The following is a 22,389-nucleotide window of genomic DNA, read 5'->3' as shown; positions in this document are numbered from 1 at the left end:
TGGATTTCTCAGGAACAACAAAACGATCTCATCCAACCCTACTCTGATGATGAAATTAAAGAAGCTTTCTTCTCAATGGATCCGCTCAAATCTCCGGGATCGGATGGGTTTGGTCCGCAGTTTTTTAAAGCTTACTGGCCAATAATTGCTCCAGAAGTTACTACTGCAATCAAGGGCTTTTTCTACCATGCCAAACTCCCCAAAGCCCTGAATCACACCATAATTGCTCTTATTCCCAAAAACGATAACCCAGAAAATCCCAATCATTTTCGACCCATCAGCCTATGTAATACCATCTATAAAGCAATATCGAAATTATTAGTCAACCGACTAAGACCTATTCTCCAACATCACATAAGCCCCTATCAGAATGCCTTTACGGCCGAACGTTCTATCCACGATAATTTACTGATAGCACAAGAAATTTTAAATACCTTCCAAAAATCCACTTCAAAGGTTGGATGGTGTGCGCTTAAACTCGATATGGAAAAAGCTTATGATAGAATCGAATGGGACTTCCTTTGGGCCGCCCTTTACGCCCTTGGATTCCCGGACAAGTGGATTACCTGGATTAAAGCTTGTGTTACAACAGTCTCTTACTCTCTTAAAATCAACGGCTCTACAACGCATCACTTCTTACCTTCGAGAGGTATCCGCCAAGGAGACCCTCTATCCCCGTATCTCTTTCTTATCTGTATGGAAGTTTTCATTTTTATGCTTTCCCAAAGTAGCACACTTCCGAACTCAGGAATTGGAATCCGTATTGCCCCTCTCACTCCGAAAATTCCCTGCCTCCTGTTTGCTGACGACAGTCTTCTGTTTGTTAAAGCTACTTCATCAGCTACAAATCATTTAAAATCTGTGATAACTTCCTTCTGCAACTTATCAGGTCAACTAGTCAATTTTCATAAATCGACGATCATCTTCTCAAAAAAAATAGAACATTCCCGTAGAGATTTACTTGCTGGGAATTTCTCTATGACTAAATCTGCCTCACTCGGAAGATATCTAGGTGCCCACTTCTCTTCATTTAAACCTTCCAAATCAGACTATAATGCGATAATCCAGAAAAATATCTCTCGGATCAACCATTGGCATGCAAATTTCCTTTCTAAAGCAGGTAGGTCTACCCTCATTCAAAGTAATCTCGAAGCACTACCGGCTTACGTCTGCTCCTCCTTCTTATTACCTCAAAAAACATGCTCGAATTTAGACTCTATCCATCGTAACTTCTTCTGGAAACAATCCGCTTCCTCTAACCATACCCCGCTTATCTCATGGAACAAGATTTGTCAACCTAAAAGTCTAGGGGGTCTAGGGCTCAGGAAAACAAGACCTCTTAACCAAGCCTTCCTTGCGAAGCTTGGCTGGAAAATCTTAATGAACGAAGAAAACCTCTGGGTCTCATTAATTAGGAAAAAATATCTCTCCAACTCAACCTTTTTTGAATATATTCCTAAACCAAAAGACTCCTCTATCTGGCGTCATATCCTTTGTCAAAGAGAGATTCTGCGCAAAGGTATTCGTTGGAAACTCGGGAACGGCAAATCTATTAATTTCTGGCTTGACAACTGGGTTATCCAGGATAATCTCCTTAGTCACTTAAAATTGAATATCAATACAGTTAATTCGAATCTACGTGTTGCTGATTTCATCCTCCCTAACCACGAATGGGATAGTGATAAATTAAAATCTATAGTTCCTCCCGCCTTAGCTATGAAAATTAAGGGATTACCTATTCCAACTAGAGACCTTGAGGATTCTCCAATTTGGGGAGCTACTTCGACGGGAGAGTTTTCCGTCAAATCCGCGACTTGGATAGCTCATGGGTTACCTTTCTCTTCCCATACTTGGAACTATAACTGGATCTGGAGCTTAGACGTCCCACCTAAAATTGCTATTTTTATATGGCAAATTTGCCATAATAGCATTCCTGTACGAAGTACACTCCAGAAACGTAATATCCTGCCTTTTGATGTTTGTCCACTTTGTGATACTTATGCTGAAACTATGAATCATCTTTTCATTCAATGCCCTTCCTCTAAACTCTTGTGGGATCTCCAATTAACTAAACACTGGCTGGATTATTTTATCACCTCCCACGACCTTCTTGAAAATCTAACCCTTCTCAGGAAGTACCCCTCTGCTTTATGTAAGTTCACCTTCCTAATTTGGTCCCGGCCTTTGGAAGGAAAGAAACGATTGTACCTTCAACAATGCGTCCTTCAACCCATTCCGGGTTTTCTACAAGGCAAACTCTGCTTACCATGAATGGCAATCTCGTCTCCAACTTGACTATCACCAGCTTACGGGCACCCCTATCACTACCCTCAATTCCACCCCTCCACCTCTCCCTTCCCCTCCAATCATGGTTCGCTGGTACCCCCCTCCACTCGGCACCTTCAAACTCAACTTCGACGGCTCCAGTAAATCTTCTTCAGCAGCAGCAGGAATCATCATCCGTAATAATGAAGGAATTTCAATTTCAGCATGTACTTTTAATCTTGGTCAAACTCAAGCCTTCATGGCTGAAGCCATCGCTCTCCACAAAGGTCTACAAGAAGCTAGGCGTCTTCAGATCGATAATCTCCTTATCGAAGGTGATAATCTTCTTATCATTAATGCAGTTAAAGGGGTGTGGTCTACTCCTTGGAAGATCAGTAACATTATTTCTGATATCAAACATCTCCTCACCCTCTTTACCACGTGGGATATCAAGCACATTTTCAGAGAAGCAAATTCGGCTGCAGATTGGATAGCGAATGTCGGTCACCTAATTGTTGGAAATATGTATATAGATCCTACTAATAGCCAGAGATTAGCTACTATCTTGTGTAATGATTACTCAGGAGTGACTCTCGTGCGGAGAGGCTCCTAAGTATATTCTCCTTACCTTTCAAAAAAAAAAAAAAAAAAAATAGTGTATACCTAAGATTATTACCGTAATTGTATATGTAACACGTATAACGTAAAGTATAGAAGTACAAAGTATTTGAGAGACAGACACTCGTGTTAGAGTAAGCTGAATTAGCAGTGACGTATCTTTCTTGTGGCCTCGGTGGGCTCGGCCCCAGGCGGAAAATTCCTTAGTGTAATTTTATTCAGACCCTCTCTAACATATGAATATAAATACATAATGTTATTATATTCACATTATGTTGGTTATTTTTGTTAAGTACTAAACTTTGAATTATGAAAAACGAAAATACAGAAACTAGATTAGGACGAGTTAATCTCTGTCCTTAGGATAATATTAGCCCCCACTATATTGCTGATGGGATTCAAAGCTAATCTACCCCAGGATTCCCTAATCAAGAATGGAATACAGCAAATTCAACCATTTTTCATGAACATGTATTTTGGAAGAAACTGACATTGTGAGAGATGTAAAGAACGTGATTCACATTAACCTAATGCATTAGATTAAATAAGAAAACCAATATGACAGTTACTAAATAGCTGCCTTGGTATATTATCCTATTTAAAATAATTAATTAATTAATGCCGGAATATTAATTAATTAATAACCGCAAAAACAATTAACGTTAAGTATGTCATTAAATGGACCATGACCGTGCGCATGTTAATTGCTAAGTCTTGATTAATAGCTATATTACCAACCCAATACTAGCAAACCAAGCCCAATGCTCCACTAGGCCCAATAACCCAAGCCATCTCATATTCAATATATGAGGGACATGAGTATATTTAAAGACAACCAAACATCATTTCTCTTCCATGTGGGAGAATACTCCTACACACACAAATTGAAGACTAATATCTAACAATTTTGCTACTGCCCCTAGTAAAAATTGTTCAAGATGCGTCACTATGTATTAGGGTAGTGTCTTTTCGTCTCTCCTAGTAGATCCATATGTGGGATTGTAAAGGAAGAACCATGATTTAATCCAAGTGCCATATATATGGAATAAACATCACACAATTTTTCCATCTTATTCATCTCATGGTTAATACTTCCTCCGTTCTTTTTTAAATGACACAATTATTTAGACACGTTTGCCAATGCACGATTTCAAACATTAATATCTCTAATGGTGTATCGTAAAATATTATAAAAAGTTGATATTTAAATTATATTTTCTGATACGAATCTAATAAGACCCCATACGACTATGTTTTTTCTTATGTATAAATCACAAAACAAAGTCAAAGGTGTTTGTGTGAATAGTGTCTAAAACCCCATTGTGTCATGTAAATAAGAACAGATGAAGTACTTAATCAAGTGCATGTCACCATGAAGATTTAATCAAATTTCATATGATTGAATTGACATTTGATGCAATATACTTCGTAATTCATATCGATCCATTTGAAAAAGAGTCTTGCACAACTCTCTGCAGTGAACCCTGTGTTCCTCCAAGTTTCCAGTAGAATTGCAGTGGACTACATGAATACATGATATGCTCGAGGGTTTTTCCTCTAGAGCCGGTTAGGTTTTATTTGTTTTTTTTAATTATGTTTCTTAATTTTTATAATTCGTTCGACCAATAAACAAACAAAAAAAAAAAGTCAAAGTCAAAACATACATCATAATTAACAATTATAGAAAAAATATGCTTGATATTATTATAATTTAAACATCACCAACAACTATGACAATAAAACATATTAAACATCATTAAAAATTGTTGCACTTGTACTGAGATTACATCTCTCATGGGCAAATATTAAAGAAATAGTGTTGGATCTGATACGTTATGTTATGTTACTCCTGGTGAAACTGGTTGTACATAGAAAATTGTCTCCTTCCACGCGGTCTATTGTTCTATGTATGGACTCGATCCCTTGTACATAGTTGAGGGGCAAACAAAGGAACCAACCCATGGCATAACACCTTCCCAGCGTGACCAATCCCATTCATGTGAAGTAGAAATTTCGAGTTTCCTCAATTGTAGAGTATGAACATCCAAACAGAAAAACCTGTTGATAGAGTAAGTCCCTATCACTACTAGAATTTCACTACCGTCCTCTGAATAAGCACACGGCATTATCTTTTCGTTCCCCCATCTCAACATTGCTTTATAATCAGTTATCGTAGATGATAGAATATCATAGTGAAACAATTGAGTCCATGATTCTTTAACACCATATTCTTTCATAACCCATACCTCCGTTGTTGTTGTTACCAAATGCAAACATCCCCTTAAATTAGCTAGCTCAATTTGTTGAGCACAATAAATCATACTAGTGTGTGACACGGGCAATGGAATCTCGTGAAACTTTTCTGTTCCTAGGTCAAACCCTATTATCTTTATTATATCTGAAGACAAAGTTATGAAATGCAAAGCATTATTGGAAAAGACAATACCACCCTGAGATAATCCAAATGGAAGTGGACAAGGTTCTTTATTGACTTTCCATGAATCGGTGTTGAAGCTGTAAACACAAGTACATATTGTTCTTGGTGTTTCTGTCTCGTCTAGGGCAAAGCATAAAATCTTATAATCACCACTCGTACAATCATAACCAAACCCATTACGGAAATTAGGGTTTAGACCATGTTGTTCCAACCATGGTACAAGTTTCGAGGCACCGGTAATCGGGTTGTAAACCGAAAAAGATTTAGCCATGTTAGTATTTCGATCATAACATGCAAAGCATAGAAGTCCAGTACAAGAACCAACGAGAACCGGTGTCATGTCTACACTATTGACATTATGAATTATTGGGTTAATCTTGATATGACCGTTAGAATGGAAATCAATGCACATTAGGGTTTCCTTATACGTAGAATATAACACGATGCTTTTAATAATATTATTACCGTTGTTAAATATGCGCCGATTGTGAGATTCAATGAATTTCGGGGTATTGATTTCATCACGCCAACGCTTACAAACGAACTTACAATAATCCATAAGATCTTCAGCCGGTAGCCTAACCAAGATATTACTTACCAACTCCAATGGAAGGCGTCCATGGTCGTCACTTGATTCTATCATGATGATAATTAAATTCACAATTTAAAGATTCTATATTTTAAATCTGGTTGATCAATTTTAATATATACTATACCAAGTATATATATATATAAGGGTAGGGACGTAGGGTTAACATAATATGAAACATGTTAGGATACCTAACTCGATTCTAATTTAACATATCATAAAATTGTTATTGTGGTACGTTTCACGATATAATACATCTTTCAAATAACGTAACAAAAAGTATAAGATATATACAAAGGATAAAGAAACGTAGGGAGTAAAATATCTTATCCCATACATTTTATATATATATATATATCTTATCCAAATCTACCATTTAATATACAGCATAATATATTTATTTTTAACCCCTCTACTTCTTTCAATTATGCAATTCAATGGCAAATCTACGTAAATTAAAGTAAATAAGTAAAAAAAAACTTGTGCATGTTTACTTTCAAAATCCTGCCAAAAATTGCCGGTGTATCATAGTTTGACCACTGTTAATGAGATTTGTCTGGCGGTAAAAGATTAAGGTCCAATGTATAATAGGTCACTCATTCGCATAAAAGAGTGAGTTGACTACTAAATAAAAATAAAATCTCAAATAAAAAAAAATACGATAATTAAAAGATATACTACGCATACTCTATTTTCTTAAATACATATAATTTGTTGCAACATATGAAATAAATGGGTATTCACATAGAATTATAAAACATACGTTTCTTCGTTTATTCAATACTTGATAAAATTCACCAAATCACGAGGCAACGTTAAAATGAACCAAAACATAAAATTTTGATAATGAACCAAAACATAAAATTATCAACATTTATATTGGACTATGTGATAATGAACCAAAACTTAAAATTTTGTTCGCAGCTAGCTATAGGTTGGAGAAGTTAGTATAAAGTATTGTATTTTAACTCTAATTCCTCATTTTTATCTTTTGGTTTGTTTTGCAAAGTATAAAACCTTAATCAAACTTGTAATTTATTCGTCTATCCACATGATGCAACACTTCTCTTATCATATTATTTTATACATAATATTTATGTTAAATTACCTTTAATGATATGATGGTTTTATGTGGCACTCTAATTAATCTTATTCGTTTGTTTTACTTATGTGTCAGTTATATATTTATAATTCTAAAATAAAATACAAATCTCTTTTCTCATTCGTCGGATTTTAATTAAATCCTAAGCGACGCTTTAATAATTCGGTAAGTATGGCTCTAATAATTAAATCTTATTTATATATATATTATTATATAAATAAATATTTGCTGAATTATTAGAGCGCCACGTAGGGAATCTAATGATATCGGCAAATGAAAGATAAGATTTTTAATTTATTTTTAATTTAAAAAATTAGATTATCACGTAGATAAATAATTATGTGTCACATAGATATTTTAATTAATTAACTAATAATACATACCACTCCGGCCATCCAAAATCAAATACTCTAATAATTAAAGAAAAATTTAAAATAAAATTCAATCCAAAATCAAACACTACTCTAAAATAAAATCCTATCCAAAATGAAAAACTAATCCAATACTAGAACGAAACGTAGGATATCTAATGGTTTCAGCCAATGAAATTTAAGATTTCTACATTATTTTTGAATTACAAAAGTCGAGTGCCACGTAAATAAATAATTAGGTGTCATATAGATATCTTAATTAACTAATTATTAATATATACCTACGGTATACAACTCCATCCAAAATCAAACACTCTAATAATTGAAAAACAAATCTAAAATGAAATTTAATTCAAAACGAATTCCTGCATCGCACAAGCCAAAATTTAGTATATATACTTAGGAAAATATTTCTTTCCTTATTTTATTATATTATTTGTAATTTTTTGTCTCATGAACTATTGAGCCATTAAAATTGAATTAGGAAGTACAACTTCCTTTTTATCCTTTATGTTTGATATCATTCATGCGATTTAACAAATAAATAGTGTGTGGCTTGGGCGATGCCCCAGTTGCTACATTGAATAATTAAAATTTTATATTGTTTTTTGAGCTTAATATTTGACCAAAATACTAGTATTCCATAGAGTGAAAAACATCCATTAAGTTTGTCAACTACATAGACACACTACGTCATTTATCATGCCAAATAATTTTTCAATTAGATAATCTTATAATTTGTGTAATTTATTTTCTCGAGCTTACATATGTTTTCTCGTGCTTCAAATTAATAAAAAAAAACAAATTATATACATATGCAACTTTGCAGGGCAATTCTATAGTTAATGTTTACGAGACTTATGGCATCATGTTTCCAGATTCACGGTTGTCCTAATGTTTTAATTAATTTTTTTTTACTTTGAATATATATTTTTTCATATATCCTTTTTATTTTCACGTTTTCCTAATATCCCAAGTCTTTTATTTAGTTACTACTAAAATAATAAATTATTTTAATAGTAAGTGTGCGTTACACGAGTCCTAAACTAGTATTTTCATAGTCCACGAATGTCTATATCGAAAAAGTTTCTCCATGTCCATATTTCTTTCGTTACCACACAATTAAATAGGACATGAATTATGGACTCAACTTCAACACCGCATATATAAGGAGTAAACTTCATCATATGTTATATGTTGCCGAAACAAGAATTCCTTCACCGCCATACTCCCTTTAATTACAACACTAGTCTATGCCCGTGCTAATACACGAGATATTCAATTCGGTATAGGGCGTATTCGGCGGTAGCGTTTGAGGTAGCGGGTAGCGTTTTGACCTAGTCAAGACGCTACTTGTAAAATTTGTAAGTGTTTGGTAAAGTAGCGATTTAGGTAGCGGTTAGCGGTTGAGGTAGCGGTTGGGTAGCTTTTGTCAAACGTTAAAATTAGTAGCGTTTAAGGTAGCGGGTAGCTTTTGACAAATCTATAATAAAGTTTTAAATAATATTCTTGCTTTTATTTTTATTTTTATAATATCAACCGCTACTTTTACCGAACACTCATATTAGTTACCGCTACTTTGACAGCTAACCGTTACCCGCTACTATTCACCGCTACTCGCTACTTTAATCGCTACCCGCTACTCAACCGCTAACCGCTACCCGTTACCGCTAATTTTGCCGAACAGGGCCATTTAATCTTTATCCTTTATTTCAATTCCTTAATTTAGATTATACATTTAATTTATATTAATATTCTTAAATTGGTTTTAAGTCTCATGTTGAACAGAAGTATCCGGGTAAGATCATAGATGACGTGAGCCTTCTCGGAAATGGGACCTGAACATCGTTATGGACTTGGATAATGTTGAAAAGGAACACAAGTTTGGGTATGATGATATGGTTCACGTCTTGTTTTTTCATGCTTCCCAACAACCTTACTCAGCTTTCTATAAAATATGTAGCGGTTGGGGAATAAAATCAGCGAGAACTACTTACACAGTCATAGGGGAAATCGGATCAAACAATGATGTGTAAACGATGATTAGAAGGATTTATGTCTTTTGCTAGGTTGCACGAAAACGAAAAACGGAGAAACGGGGAAACGCAAAATATCAAAATTGTAAAACACGGGGAAACGACTCAAAAATATAAATAGCTAAATTTGTTTACCGAGTATTATAATTACTCGTTAATAATATTATAAATAAAAAATATTTTTAATGAACTAGTATTTTGGTACGACGTAGTAAAAATCTGAATTTGTATAAAACACAATTAGTTTAAAATGGTCAATTAAGCATGAATAGTTCTCAGGCCAAGAATGAAGAGCATTCTTAGTTGCATCATCGAACTTGGACTCAAAGAAGGTTTGCCTCACAGAATTAGGCATCAACCTTCCAAGCAGCATCCCAAAGCATGGGTATCTCAACATGGAAGGGAGCCAAGTCTGGAGAACTGAACCTACAAGACGAGTCCACCTCATACAGGTAACCAAGGGGACGAAGGGGAAGGCAACCACAAACATAAAAAACCCAGTCGCAACCTGAATAAAGGTAGCAACACAAGACAAGAGAGCAGAAAAACAATCATCCAGGAGTAATACTGCAGAAGATTGAAGTAACAGAGGGGCAATTCGAACAAAAACAAACCAAACTAAAATTCTATTAAGAAGCCTGCATTGGAGCCCAGAAAACCAGTACATGATTGAGGAACGTGCCATAAAGAAACCTAAATCTAGAACATACAGACAATAAGGGAAACGAAGTCTAGAATTTAGAGAAAACATGCTACATAGCCAGTTAAAAAGAGTAACCCACAAACTACACCATTTGAAATTCAAAGGCTGCATAGTAACAATAGGATTGAGGAGCGAGCATCTGCAAAAGTCTGGGCAGAACCAGGAAGCAAAAGTAGACCAAAAAAGCCAATGCAGGCCTATCATAACTTAATTGATAGGAGAAGAGGGTGGAGAGAGGCTAGATGAGTCTCTCTTTCTCCTCTTTTGAAGATCAGGCAGCCTTGGGGGCGTTCCAGGATTGAGAAAATCATCATGATTCTCCCAATTATCCATCTCATCATCATCAACCATATTAAGAGGAACATCATGCCTTTCGGGGGCAAGCATAATATCATCAGAGGTGAGATCAGGAAGGATGTCATCATTGCCCGGATTAGGCAAAGAAGCAGAAGCAACATTGGTAGCATCAATGTCATTGATGACACCACAGAATTCAGTAGTCATAGTAGGTGGTTTGAGAGTCACAGTCTCCCCTGTGGAGACTTGAAAATCAGCCAACTTTGTGAAGGGATTGGCAACAGGAATGGGCTCACCAGCAACAACCAAATTCGTATCAGTAGGTTTGACAGTAACTGGGGGGACATAAGGGTGAAACCTAGAGCGGTTGCCCTTAACAAAAATACGAGGTTTGGCTCTCCTCTTAGGAAGGACAGTACACCAATCAGATGAGGTTGCCTTATCAGTGTGGGTTGGAGCAGAGAGAGAAGCAGAATCCAGCTTTGCAACAACTAATTCAAGGCAAGGAGGGGGCTTGTTTGGGCATGAGTTCATTGTGTGTTTAGGATCTCCGCAAAGCGGACACACTTCCCACACTCCCTCGTAAGATAAGAAATACTCTTGACAATGAGAGCCAAAGTTAAGAGTGATTGATCGTGGAACAGGTTTGGTGATATTGAGATTAACACAAACACGAGCAAATTGCCCTTTTTCAACATTTTGTTGGGTAAAGCGGTCAAGTCTGATGGGGTGACCAATACAAGACACAATTTGGTTAAGATACCTCCAAGCCCAATATTCAGTAGGTAAAAATGGAATCTTAATCCATTGATCCACACTAGTAATGCGACAAAACTGAGCTCTAAACCCTGGATACCAAGGCATCAACACAAAGTTCAGACCTTGGACAAACCAAGGTCGACCATTCCAAACATCAAGCTTAGTGAGAGGGTTATCAAACTGAATTAAGAACCACCCATTGCCCAAATATCTGAATTTAATCTCACCCTTAGTGTTATTCCAGTCTTTGTTAAGTCTAGCTAGAATAGCAGCTTGAGGAATGAACTCCCCCCAAGCTTTCCCAAATAAACAAGACTTTTCCATAAGAGAGACCTCATCATCAGCAAGACGAGGGGCATTGAGGGAGATTACAGCGAGAGATTCACTGTGAATCTCTGCAGGGACAGTGTGTGAAGTGTGCGAAGGTGGGGAATTGGGAGCATCAATATAATTGTGACTTCCCACAGACTCTGAGTCCGAGTGGGAGAAGGTGTTGGGGATGGTGTTAACTGAACTACCAAGAAGACAGGCAGATTGAGGTTGAGAGGAAACTGTAGGATTGTTTGTCTTGAAAAGTGAGGCATAGTTGGAGGTTGAAAGATTATCAGACATGAATGAAATTAACAGGTAGTTGTGATTATAGTGAGAGTGTAGGAGAAGGAGATGTGAGAGTGTGATGGTGTGATCACAACAGTGCAATTGAGGTTCATATTTATAGTGGTGGTGATTTAAAAAAGGGCGGGGAAAAACAACCAAGGTAATTACTGAGACCATACAGAAAGACATATTAAGAGACATCTTATTAACCACAAAAATCAGAATCCCATGGCAAAAAAACACATAGTTAATGAGAAAGTAGATAATATTAATACCAATTAACAATAATCCATAATCAATATTAGATCTGAGGGTAGAACAGGCAATTAAGGGGCGATTATACAGGAGATTAAGAGAAACGTGAGCATCAAGGTGAGATAAATAACACACATTAAACCAAAAACCAAAACCAAAGGCATCATGAATACGAACAGAGCAAGAAAACACCAGATCAGAAACGATAAAACGAATATGACAATTTCCAAGATAATAATTAGCTAAAAATAGGTACTTCCCTGAGAATTTCGAAGGATTAGAGCAACTCAAGCAAGCAAAGGCCGCCGAACTCGTCAACCAAGACAAACCAAACAAAGGATTGGGCAAGATGGAGTAGCAAGGATTCTCAATTAAGATTAAATCCATTGAAAGTGGATTTCCCTCATAATTACAGACGGAGAAACCAAGGCCGCCGCCCAAGACGAAAATCTCAACCCTCAGATTAAGATCCAAAGGTGGAGAAAAAGAGACTGAAAAAATCTCTTCATTAATCTTAATTAAAAAGGCATTAATGTAGGAAGTAGGGTAATAATTACCCTGTAAACTAGAGGAGCTTTTCTGGTTTTGGATTTGGAGAGCAAATCGAACAAAATCAAGGTTCAACAATGGATGCGAAGGAGAGGGGAAGGAGGCGGATGAACCGAGGTGTAGGGGGCTAGGGTACGTTTTGTTCTTTGGAATCTCATATGGCTTTTTTTTCTTTTTTCTCTTTCTCTCTCTAAGTTTCTTTCTCTCTCTCATGTTTTTTAGCTTAGGTATACACTATTACTAACCTCATACTAGCTAATAGCTAGCTAGAGAAGATGATTTAAGGAAAATAAAAATTAAAGTTATGATGCTTAGTATAATAAATACCTAGCTAGCTAGTAGGGGTTGATCATCATCAATATTAATGGGAATTATATGTTATCATTCCCTGAATTGTTAGTCCTTTAATTAAGTAGGCTATAACAATTAAATTAGTTAAATTAGGAGTTGTTCTTGGTGTTCATGCTGCGTTTTGCGGTCTCTTTGACACTTTCCTTAGTCTTTTGGGCCGTTTCCTTAGCTGATTCCCAAGTTCCTTGCGCCGCTTTCTTTGCTTTATCAGCCACGTTGTGCGCTGATTCCTTTGTACTATCGGCAACCTATGGATTTTGAGGAAAAATAAACAAAATGTACCTTATTATAGATTAATTATAATAGCACAAAATACACACAAAATTTCTTAAGGAAAATTGTGTTTCACCATCTTTGGAAAAGACACAATTTGTTTTTTTTACCACCCTACTTAATTTTTTATTGTATTTTACTACCTTTAAAAAAATTGCTTTTGCCACCAAGTAACGTTTTCCATCACAAAAATGAAAAATGTGAAGATTTATGTAATTGTACAGTGAAGGAAAACATTATTTTGGTGGCAAATAATTTTTTTAAATATGGTAAATTACAATAAAAATTAAGTAAGGAGGTAATCGTGTTTTTTTTAGTGATTTTTCGAAGTACATACGTGATCAGCGGTGGAGGCAGCCTATTTTTTTAAGTTTTCACCGGTCCTCATTGCCTCGTTGAGACTTCGTTTCGCTGCGTTTACTGCATCTTAAGAGGTCGAGCCGGATCCCTTAAAATTATCAAAACCACATTTTTCAGTATAAAAAAAGGTTACATACCTACACGTGCCTAGAAAATTCTTAATTTTTGTACGAAGTTACATATCGCACTACTTATCTTGCCTATAAATAAGAACGTACATTTTCCTAGGTTTTATATTTCTTGGATGAAACCTCTATCTTACTTATCTATGTTTGTTAGGATAAGTTGCTAAAGAAGTACCCAAGTTACATAAAGGCTAATGGACTAATTGTTGGAATGGGAGCCATTCATTGTCTTATTTATGCTGCCTGCATATTGGCGGAGTATACGGCAGCGACGCATGCAACATTTTTATATTAGGTTGGCCGAAAGTTAATTTTTTAATTTCTTCATAAAAGTTTACAACAAGCATACTATAAACTAGATCTACATATATATATATTTTTCTCAAACGAAAAACTAAGTTTATATTTTGAGATTGTGATAGAATTATGATTAAATAATATGGGTCATTTTGACATCACTTAATCCTTAAATTTCCTTTAAATATGAATATGAATATATAATGTCTTATTTTAGCTAGTTAAAATGAGAAAAATAACATGTGAGTTCAATGCAATTACCGGCTTTTGATACATATGTCAATTTAAGTACCTATATTGGCTATATAATATAGTATATGTACAATATTCGTATTATATATTATAATATATGTGCAATATATGTATAATATATATTATATGTTGTTAGGTCTCTTATGCGCAAAAAGTTACCAACTACACTAAACCGACCACATATTTAAATCTAATTAATATGCAACTTTTTATACATAAAGGTATTCTAAATAATGGGGCAAAGGCCCACCCCAAGATCCGCCCCTGATATACGGTATTTTGAGATTGAAACAACTTTTTGTTTTATTTTATTCTAGCTTAATTATGATTAAAAGAACTGTATAATCTAATTGATTAATTTTGATTTCTAGGCAATTGTTGCTTCGGGTTTTATGACTCTGCTTACTTCCTGGTGTGAAGTCGAAAAGGGCTCTGTTTTTTCCTCTATATATATATTTGCTCCGTTAAGTCTCGCTGTGGTAGATTTTCTTGGTCCAGGATATCTTGGTGAGAATCTTTATGCAGGAGATAGGAAGGTAATTACTCCATATATCTAACAATAACATACCTTGTATTTTTTAACATTATTATAAATAATGTATAGTTATACAAAAGTTACAATTTTATGATAGCCATTGTAAAACCGGCTCCGCCACTTTAAGCAACCCCAACAAAGAAAAACAACGACTACAAGCGACTTACAGATTGAATATATCTTCGAGCAATTGTCTGAAAAACCTTAAGATTGGTTGTGTTTCTAGCAACAAAAGAGAAAGATTGGCCAGCCATTTTGGTGTTCTTTATGTTTTGAATTTGACCTAAAATTATTTCAACTTTTCTTTGTATTTAAATGTGGAACATAACTTCTTGTTAATGCCTTCGGTATTTATAGGATTAAGAGGGGAAATTAAAACATAACCAAGCCAAGTGGTAGGCATAAAATTTGTTTAGGGAGGAGGATTTGGCGGGATATCCATGTTTAATCTTAATTCTTCCTAATAATTAACTTGTTACATTCTCTTTTTGGCAAACTAAATCACTCCATTCAATTATTCATTCAATTATTTTGTGATCCGAATTTGACTTTTCAAGAGATAACCCATCCTAATACTACTCTCGTCACGCTTAACTGTGGAGTTCTGATGGGATCCGGTGTATTAGGATTTATTAAGCTTGATTTAGCTTAATAAATCCGCATCTCATCTTTTCCCTCAAAACGAAAAATCTTGTTAAAAGTTATACGAGTAGTAGAATCAATTGTGATAAAAATAAATCGTACACTTAACATTTGTTAGCAAAGTGTTTAATGATGAAAGAATTGAGAGATTAATGGTCTACATTTTGTAGGATTATTAACTTTAGAGGATCTTGACCCTAATTTTGTATATCGGAAAGTTATTATTTTCCATCTCTATACCAATTATTTTTAAACTCATTGTTATTGTTTTCTCCGTACAAATGCCCAAAAAAAATTGGTTTTTTCCACAAGATCTCATCATATATAGGATTTATATATATTAAAAAAACCTAAAAGTCCAAGGTTTACCCAATAATTTAAGCTTTTAATCTGCCGATTAATATTAAGTGACACATATAGGATGCATTCTCTTCTGCTTATAAGACATGTTGTAAAAAATAAAATAAAATTATAAGACCTTGACTTATCTGAACTTACAACTTACAAGACTTTATATTACCTCATGGGAACTTATTAGAGTTATTGAGGACGTTATAAGACTTTACTGGACCTTATTAAACTTGATTTCTAAACTTTTACGGAGTAGTCATTACAATTTTCCAATATAGTTAATTACAAAACCATTATTAATAAATACAAATTAATAAAGTAATTATTATTTATTTCTTTAATAATATAAATTATTGGTCCTTATCGAACTTATAAAACTTATTAGAATTTGCAAGGGAGAAAAATAGGTGATGGAAGTAATCATATACTATAAATCACTGGAGTTAACATTCCAAACAAGGGGAAATATATCCCTAATCAACAATTAACATAGTAACATAACATCCGTTTTCGACATAATTCTGATAACAAGAACACCGAAAGAGAACAAGCATAGCCTACCTTAACAAAGTGAAACATCTCCACTTCAAAAGTTCTCATTCTCTACTGTATACGACTAAAATTAACAGCAGTTTCTAATTAGAAGCTGGTACTACTACCTTCTTCCATAGCTTAACCCACTCAATCATGCCATCAGCAGCTTGAGTAAGTACCGAATTCTTTTCAGCACCAAACCTTTCCTTAACCAGTTTCGCCAACTCCAACATACACTCCTTGGCGTTAACAGCTTCGGCCGGCAATTTGATGGACTCGAAGAACGGGATCGCGTCCTCCATTAGCTTCATACCTTCCCAATCTTTCTTCAAGCTCTGAACTGCGTCGCCTCTTTCCTCTCTCCAGACGTACGGGAGTCCGGTTTTCACTCCGAGTTTTAAGTGGTCGCACACGACTTTGGCACACATACCGGAGAACACGTCTTCCATGGTTTCCCATCTTACCTTCCCTTCCTTTGTGAGTTTCAAACCGGGGAACAAAGCGGGACCCAGCAACTCGCGGTTGAACCCTATGTTGATTCCACTTAACGGCATCAAGGCCTTGTTGGGGACAGTGAGAACAGCATCCACGTATCTGGTGTTTCTCTGTTCGGGCTTGAGAGCTTGGGTTGGAGCATCCAGGTCAGCTAGATTGAGCCAGAGCCCGCACGAGAGAGCACACGGGACCCCTTCCCGCATGCTAAACGGGTACCCGCGAACAAAGTCGGCTCCCTTGCAAAACGGGTCGTAAAGTGTGTTGAAGAAGAGAGGGGTGGCGGGGGCTGCGAGGTTGAAAAGATGCTGCGCAACAGCATCTACTTGGAACCCTTTATCATCCTTGGCAGGGATGCAATCATCATCGATCGAGATGACGTATTTCTTGTTAGAGACGAGGTACCCATAGTAACGACATGAATAGCCAGAGAAAAGCTGGGAAGTCAGTGAAGGTCCGACGGCCTTGTCCATGTCAGCCTTTGTAAAGATCTGGGCATCGAATCCGTCTGGAATCTTCAGATCTTCTTTCAGTTCGGGGTCTTTGACTATGATCAAGTGATATCGGGAGAACATGGGTTTCCATGCGTTCATAAATGATGTGAGATCAGACTGTAGAGCACCAATCACGATATCCACATCATTATCCTTAATGCTGAACTGAGCCATTTTCGGTGTTTATACAAAGGACCGTAAGACAAAAAAAATCAGTACCAGCGGCCGTCACACCCTGAAAGGAATAAATCGTACTTATCAGGCTATAACACAATCAAATTAACTATGGAGTATGATGCAATGAATTGATTAAAAAAAGGGGAAAGACCAGGACTTACGGGTAGGAAGAACTGGAGAAATTACTGGGTTGATATTGAGCTCCCGGATAAGGGAAAGAAGTTTTTCGTCACCAGACGCTACGAACAATTTCAGAATCTTCTCATTTAATTTTCCAGCTTTTAGTGTTCTCTGCCAAAAACAGAATTATGTTAATGAACAGATTTCACAAGAAAACAAGCCAGAAAAAGTAATTAAAAGTTCACAGTATTCAACCGTATAATCATAGAAGAGTCTACCAACCAAAACAAAAAAAGGTGAAAGGGTGACAGATTATACAACCAGATCAAGGAGAGGCTCACTCATAAAGGAGACTGATTTTTGGCTGGCCAAATGATTATAAATAATAGCACATGCAAGCAATAACCAATAATTCTAGTGTTATTACAGCATAATAGTAGTTACCGATTACCAATTACCATAACATGTAATGCAATTGCCTACACTTAAAACGGAGTTTCAAGGCAATAACTTTTCATGATACACACCAGATACAGAGGGGTCTTATTATAACCTCTTTGTTTCAATAGATTAAACTTAATGACACGTCAATTTGATAAATTACTAGCATGTTACTCATTCCGGGCTCATAAAATGTGCCCAATTAGCAACCTATAACTTTAGAACAACCACAACTCTAATTTGAACTTGGATTGAGACATTAAGCAGAATTAAAAACAGTATCTATTCAGCAGAGAATGGCAAAGAAAGGTACAAGGTCCTTCTTGAGATGACCGCGCCAGCAACATGACAGATTGACAGCAGTGAGGTGTGGTGGTTCTGGTTATAAGAGAATGATATATATAAAGGTAGAATCAGAAACTTCATGGCTTCGCCAGCCATCAAGCTATGAACAATAAGGGGGAAGCAAAGCAATCATACGATCCTCCCAACAAGGTGTTAAACTTTGTGAAGTTCAACCACCACAGCCACCAAAAATACCTATTTGAGGTACCAGCCGTACCACCATAATTCCGTAAAACAAACCAGCACAACCGTCCAAGGTACCAGACTGCCAGTATAAACATATAACACCATAGCCATTTTAAGAAACCACCACACTTCTGACCTATCTACGATTCCACGACAAGTGGACAACAATCTTAAGGTTCGTGTAATCTAGAAAAAAACATCCTCCAGGGAAGCAATGTTAGGTTCCTCCTCCTAGTTGCCTAGTTGGTCACCTAAATGTACCTGTTTATGGAACCTCGAAAAGGCATATACAGACACGGCCATCCAATCCACGAATACCAATATTGGCAATATATAAACATCGTCCAAGACACCACCACTACCAGACTTCCCCAACAAGTAACATTTCACCACGACCACCCTAATATCCTCAAAAGCGGTTTTATCTCCTCATCAACCACATTCAATGGCAAAAGAAAGCTTAATGGCATTCAAAACAAGCAAAACTGCAACATAACATAAGCGCACAAAGATAAAGAGATACCAACACCACCACCGCCACACCACCTCACTTCCCTAACATTTCACCACATCGACCCTAACATCCTCAAACTCTATCGATTAACGTCCTCATCAACCACATTCAATAGCAAAAAACAAGCATTATCGCAAACATCACATACATATTATTTGTGAGTATGTGACGCAGTTTGAAATAATTTAATTTCTACATACCATCAGCACCACCCCAACACCACCTCACTTCCCTAACATTTCACCATAGCTACCCTAACATCCTCGAATTTGATCAATTTATGTCCTCATCAACCACATTCAATCGCAAACATCAAATACATAGTACTTGTGATGCAGTTTGAAAGAATTTAATTTCTAGATACGACCACTACCACACTTCCTTACATTTCACCACAGCCACCCTAACACCCTCGAATTCGATCTATTTATGTCCTCATCAACCACATTCAACAGCAGACAAAAAAATAGCATAACAGCATTCAAAACTAGCAAAATTGCAACATCTCATGAACAAAGCAAAAGCATATACTGTATTTGTGTCCAGTTTAAAAATAATTTCAGTTCCAGCAAAAAATTCACACAAAATCACAGCACCAGCACAAAACCCCTCAAATCATAACCTCCTCAAAACAGAATCAGACCGAATAGACATAAAAGCAAAATTTCAACATCTTATAAATAAACAAAGCAAAAGCATGTATTCCGCTATATTTGTGCTGCAGTTTGAAATAATTTCAATTCCAGCAAACATTCACACAAAAATCACACCTCCAGCACAACAATAATTACACAAATCAAAATCAAACTTCCTCAAAACAAGAATCAACCTAATAAACTCAAAAGAATCCGAGAAAACCTAATTTGAAGAATGAATTACACCATAAACAAACTAATTGGATAAATTAACAATCGTAGAGAGAGGGAGAGGAGGGCGTACCAGGAAGAGATCGATGAGAATGTGATCAGGAAGAGGGGAGAGATCAGAAAAAGAAGAGAGATGAAGAATGGCAGAATTGATTGAGAGGGAGAGCAAAGATGGCGGAGTTATTGTCATTCATGTAACCCCCTCATTCGCTATTTAAGGATGAATTGAAAAGGGACAGTTTTCTCTCTCCTCTGCCGTGTCTCTGGTCTCTGTGCGAGTGAAGAAAGAGAGAGAGAATGAAAAGTGCAGAGAGAAGATCTAGAAATTGGGGGTGTGCCGTGATTGACGCGCTCCTCAATCCATTTCTTGTTTTTGTCATTAATTACAATTATGACCTTGTGTGTCTCGTCTCTCTCATGAGTAGGTACGGAGTATATTTCAGTATTTCACCGACATGGATAGAATTTGTACAATCTTGGATTTTTGTCAGATGATTTATCCAATTAGTTATACTCCGTCTTAGGGTCAATAAGATAAGATAAGATAAGTTAATGACCAATAAGATAATATACGATATATAAATATTACATAAGGTAATGCTATAAGTTTTAATAAGATAAGGGACAATAGGTTCAGATAAAATAAGATAAGGGTTAATAAGATAAGTTCAACGTCAATAAGATAAGACAAGTTAAACTCAGATAAAGAGAACACTATCTCCCTCTTGTCCGAATCAAATCCTATCTCTCACATTCATGTACCACTTGTGTTACATTTCATCCTACAGGTTGATATCTTTAATTAATCAATCACTTATTTATTTTATATTTGAAATAGTATTAACACTAGATTTTAGCACGTGCGATGCAAGAATTTTATTAAATTGTTAAGTTAAAATAAAACTCATATATATATACCAACTGCTATATTTAGATATTATATTAGATTGTTTTTTATTTTGGATTAAATTTTATTTTAGATTTATTTTTTTAATCACGAGAGTGTTTGATTTTGGATGAAATTGTATATGTATAATATTAATAATTAATTTATAAAAATATCTACGTGGCGCCTAATTATTTATCTACGTGGCACTTGACTTTTTTAATTCAAAAATAATTTCAAAATATTATTTTTCATTGGCCGAAAGCGTTACGTCCGCTCTAATATTGGATTAGTGTTTGATTTTAGATTGAACTTTATTTTAGATTAGTGTTTGATTTTCGATGAATTTTATTTTAAATTTATTTTTTAATTATTAGAGGGTTTGATTTTGGATGGAGTTGTATATTAGTAATTAATTAATTAAAATATCTATATGACACCTAATTAATTATCTACGTGACACTTGATTTTTTAATTCAAAAATAAATTAGACATCTTATTTTTCATTGGCCGAAACCAATAGTTATCCTAGGTGGCGCTCTAATATCTCAGCAAATATACCTCCTTTATATATGTATATTAGATTAGATTTATCTATGAGAGCAAGTGACTCAGAATATGGATTACGAGGCAGAAGATTCAAACTTTTTTTTATATATAGTAGACCTTATCAACTTGAGCTTGACCTATCCCGAATAATAGCGAATTTTGGCTAGAATTTTAGGCATGTTATAAATTAGGGAGAAAGGGGGAGAGGGGAAGAGAGAAAACAGGCGGTTATCATCTTATTTTCCTCACCATAATATGTACATATACATATATTATATAGGATAATGATGTCAGGGGTATAATGGGCATCCACAATACAATATATTTATAACACTCCCCCTTGGATGTCCATTATCTAAAATAATACAATGACCCTGTAATATACATGAGATGATGCCTCATTAAAAACCTTTCTAGGAAAACCCTGTGGGATAAAATCCTAGTGAAGGAAAAGAGTACAACACTCATCATAATACGCTTGGGATGTTGCCTCGTTAAAAACCTTACCAGGAAAACCCAATGGGACAAAACCGTGGTTAAGGGAAAAAGAGTGCAACGCGTATTTTCTCCCCCTGATGAATATATCACTTGAGATTTTCTAGTTCAATGAATCTAATACCGTTGATAACTTTCTAAATGTAGCAACATGAAGCTCCTTGGAAGTTGATTCTCCACAATTTGAGTTGAATTTTCAAACGTTCACTTGTATGCACTAGGTGAGTATTTATATCACCAGACTTTTGACAATAATACCTGAAATAATTATATATTCTTGCATATAATATTACAAAATATATCCTTTCATATTAGACATATGTAAACCTTCTTCTGGAGGTCATAAGTAGTAGTAATCAACAATGTTGATCAAAATTTCTCTAGTCATACTTTCATGACAATACATGATAAATAATAATATCACTGTCCAACTTAGAGTATAATGTGATTCATGGTTCTTCTGGACCATAAAATAAAATGTAAGGACACTACATACTCTTATCTTATAATTTTGAATCAACTCATA

At 35.5% G+C, this 22,389-nt stretch overlaps 4 protein-coding genes across 5 annotated transcripts; 1 reads left to right on the top strand and 3 right to left on the bottom strand.

Moving 5' to 3' along the window:
- The first annotated feature begins 2,368 nt into the window (after positions 1-2,368).
- On the top strand, positions 2,369-2,878 carry LOC110795116 (uncharacterized). The gene has a single exon (XM_022000104.2). It carries the CDS (start codon positions 2,369-2,371, stop codon positions 2,876-2,878), a length of 510 nt encoding a protein of 169 aa, XP_021855796.1.
- Positions 2,879-4,612: 1,734 nt separating this feature from the next.
- On the bottom strand, positions 4,613-6,012 carry LOC110805133 (F-box/kelch-repeat protein At3g23880-like). The gene has a single exon (XM_056827181.1). It carries the CDS (start codon positions 5,961-5,963, stop codon positions 4,779-4,781), a length of 1,185 nt encoding a protein of 394 aa, XP_056683159.1. The 5' UTR covers positions 5,964-6,012; the 3' UTR covers positions 4,613-4,778.
- A 4,316-nt stretch (positions 6,013-10,328) lies between these two features.
- On the bottom strand, positions 10,329-15,075 carry LOC130459901 (uncharacterized). Its single transcript, XM_056827525.1, has 3 exons — positions 14,939-15,075; positions 13,540-13,650; positions 10,329-13,177 (listed from the first exon to the last, which is right to left on the bottom strand). The coding sequence occupies exon 3, from the start codon at positions 12,789-12,791 to the stop codon at positions 10,329-10,331; it is 2,463 nt and encodes an 820-aa protein (XP_056683503.1). The 5' UTR covers positions 12,792-13,177; positions 13,540-13,650; positions 14,939-15,075.
- A 1,097-nt stretch (positions 15,076-16,172) lies between these two features.
- LOC110805114 (probable UDP-arabinopyranose mutase 5) lies at positions 16,173-20,268 on the bottom strand. Of its 2 annotated transcripts, XM_022010735.2 has the most exons (3): positions 20,007-20,268; positions 17,619-17,752; positions 16,173-17,444 (listed from the first exon to the last, which is right to left on the bottom strand). In XM_022010735.2, exons 1-3 carry the CDS (start codon positions 20,121-20,123, stop codon positions 16,400-16,402), a joined length of 1,296 nt encoding a protein of 431 aa, XP_021866427.2. In that variant the 5' UTR covers positions 20,124-20,268; the 3' UTR covers positions 16,173-16,399. The 2 variants fall into 2 exon arrangements, with proteins under 2 accessions (XP_021866427.2, XP_021866426.2); XM_022010734.2 differs by lacking the exon at positions 20,007-20,268 and having other exon boundaries at positions 16,173-17,519; positions 17,623-17,752.
- Between the last annotated feature and the right edge of the window lie 2,121 nt (positions 20,269-22,389).

The sequence above is a fragment of the Spinacia oleracea genome, chromosome 4, assembly GCF_020520425.1.
Source record: "Spinacia oleracea cultivar Varoflay chromosome 4, BTI_SOV_V1, whole genome shotgun sequence".
Lineage (NCBI taxonomy): Eukaryota > Viridiplantae > Streptophyta > Magnoliopsida > Caryophyllales > Amaranthaceae > Spinacia > Spinacia oleracea.
Note: the sequence above shows the minus strand (reverse complement) of the source record. Positions and strands in the feature narration are given on the sequence as shown.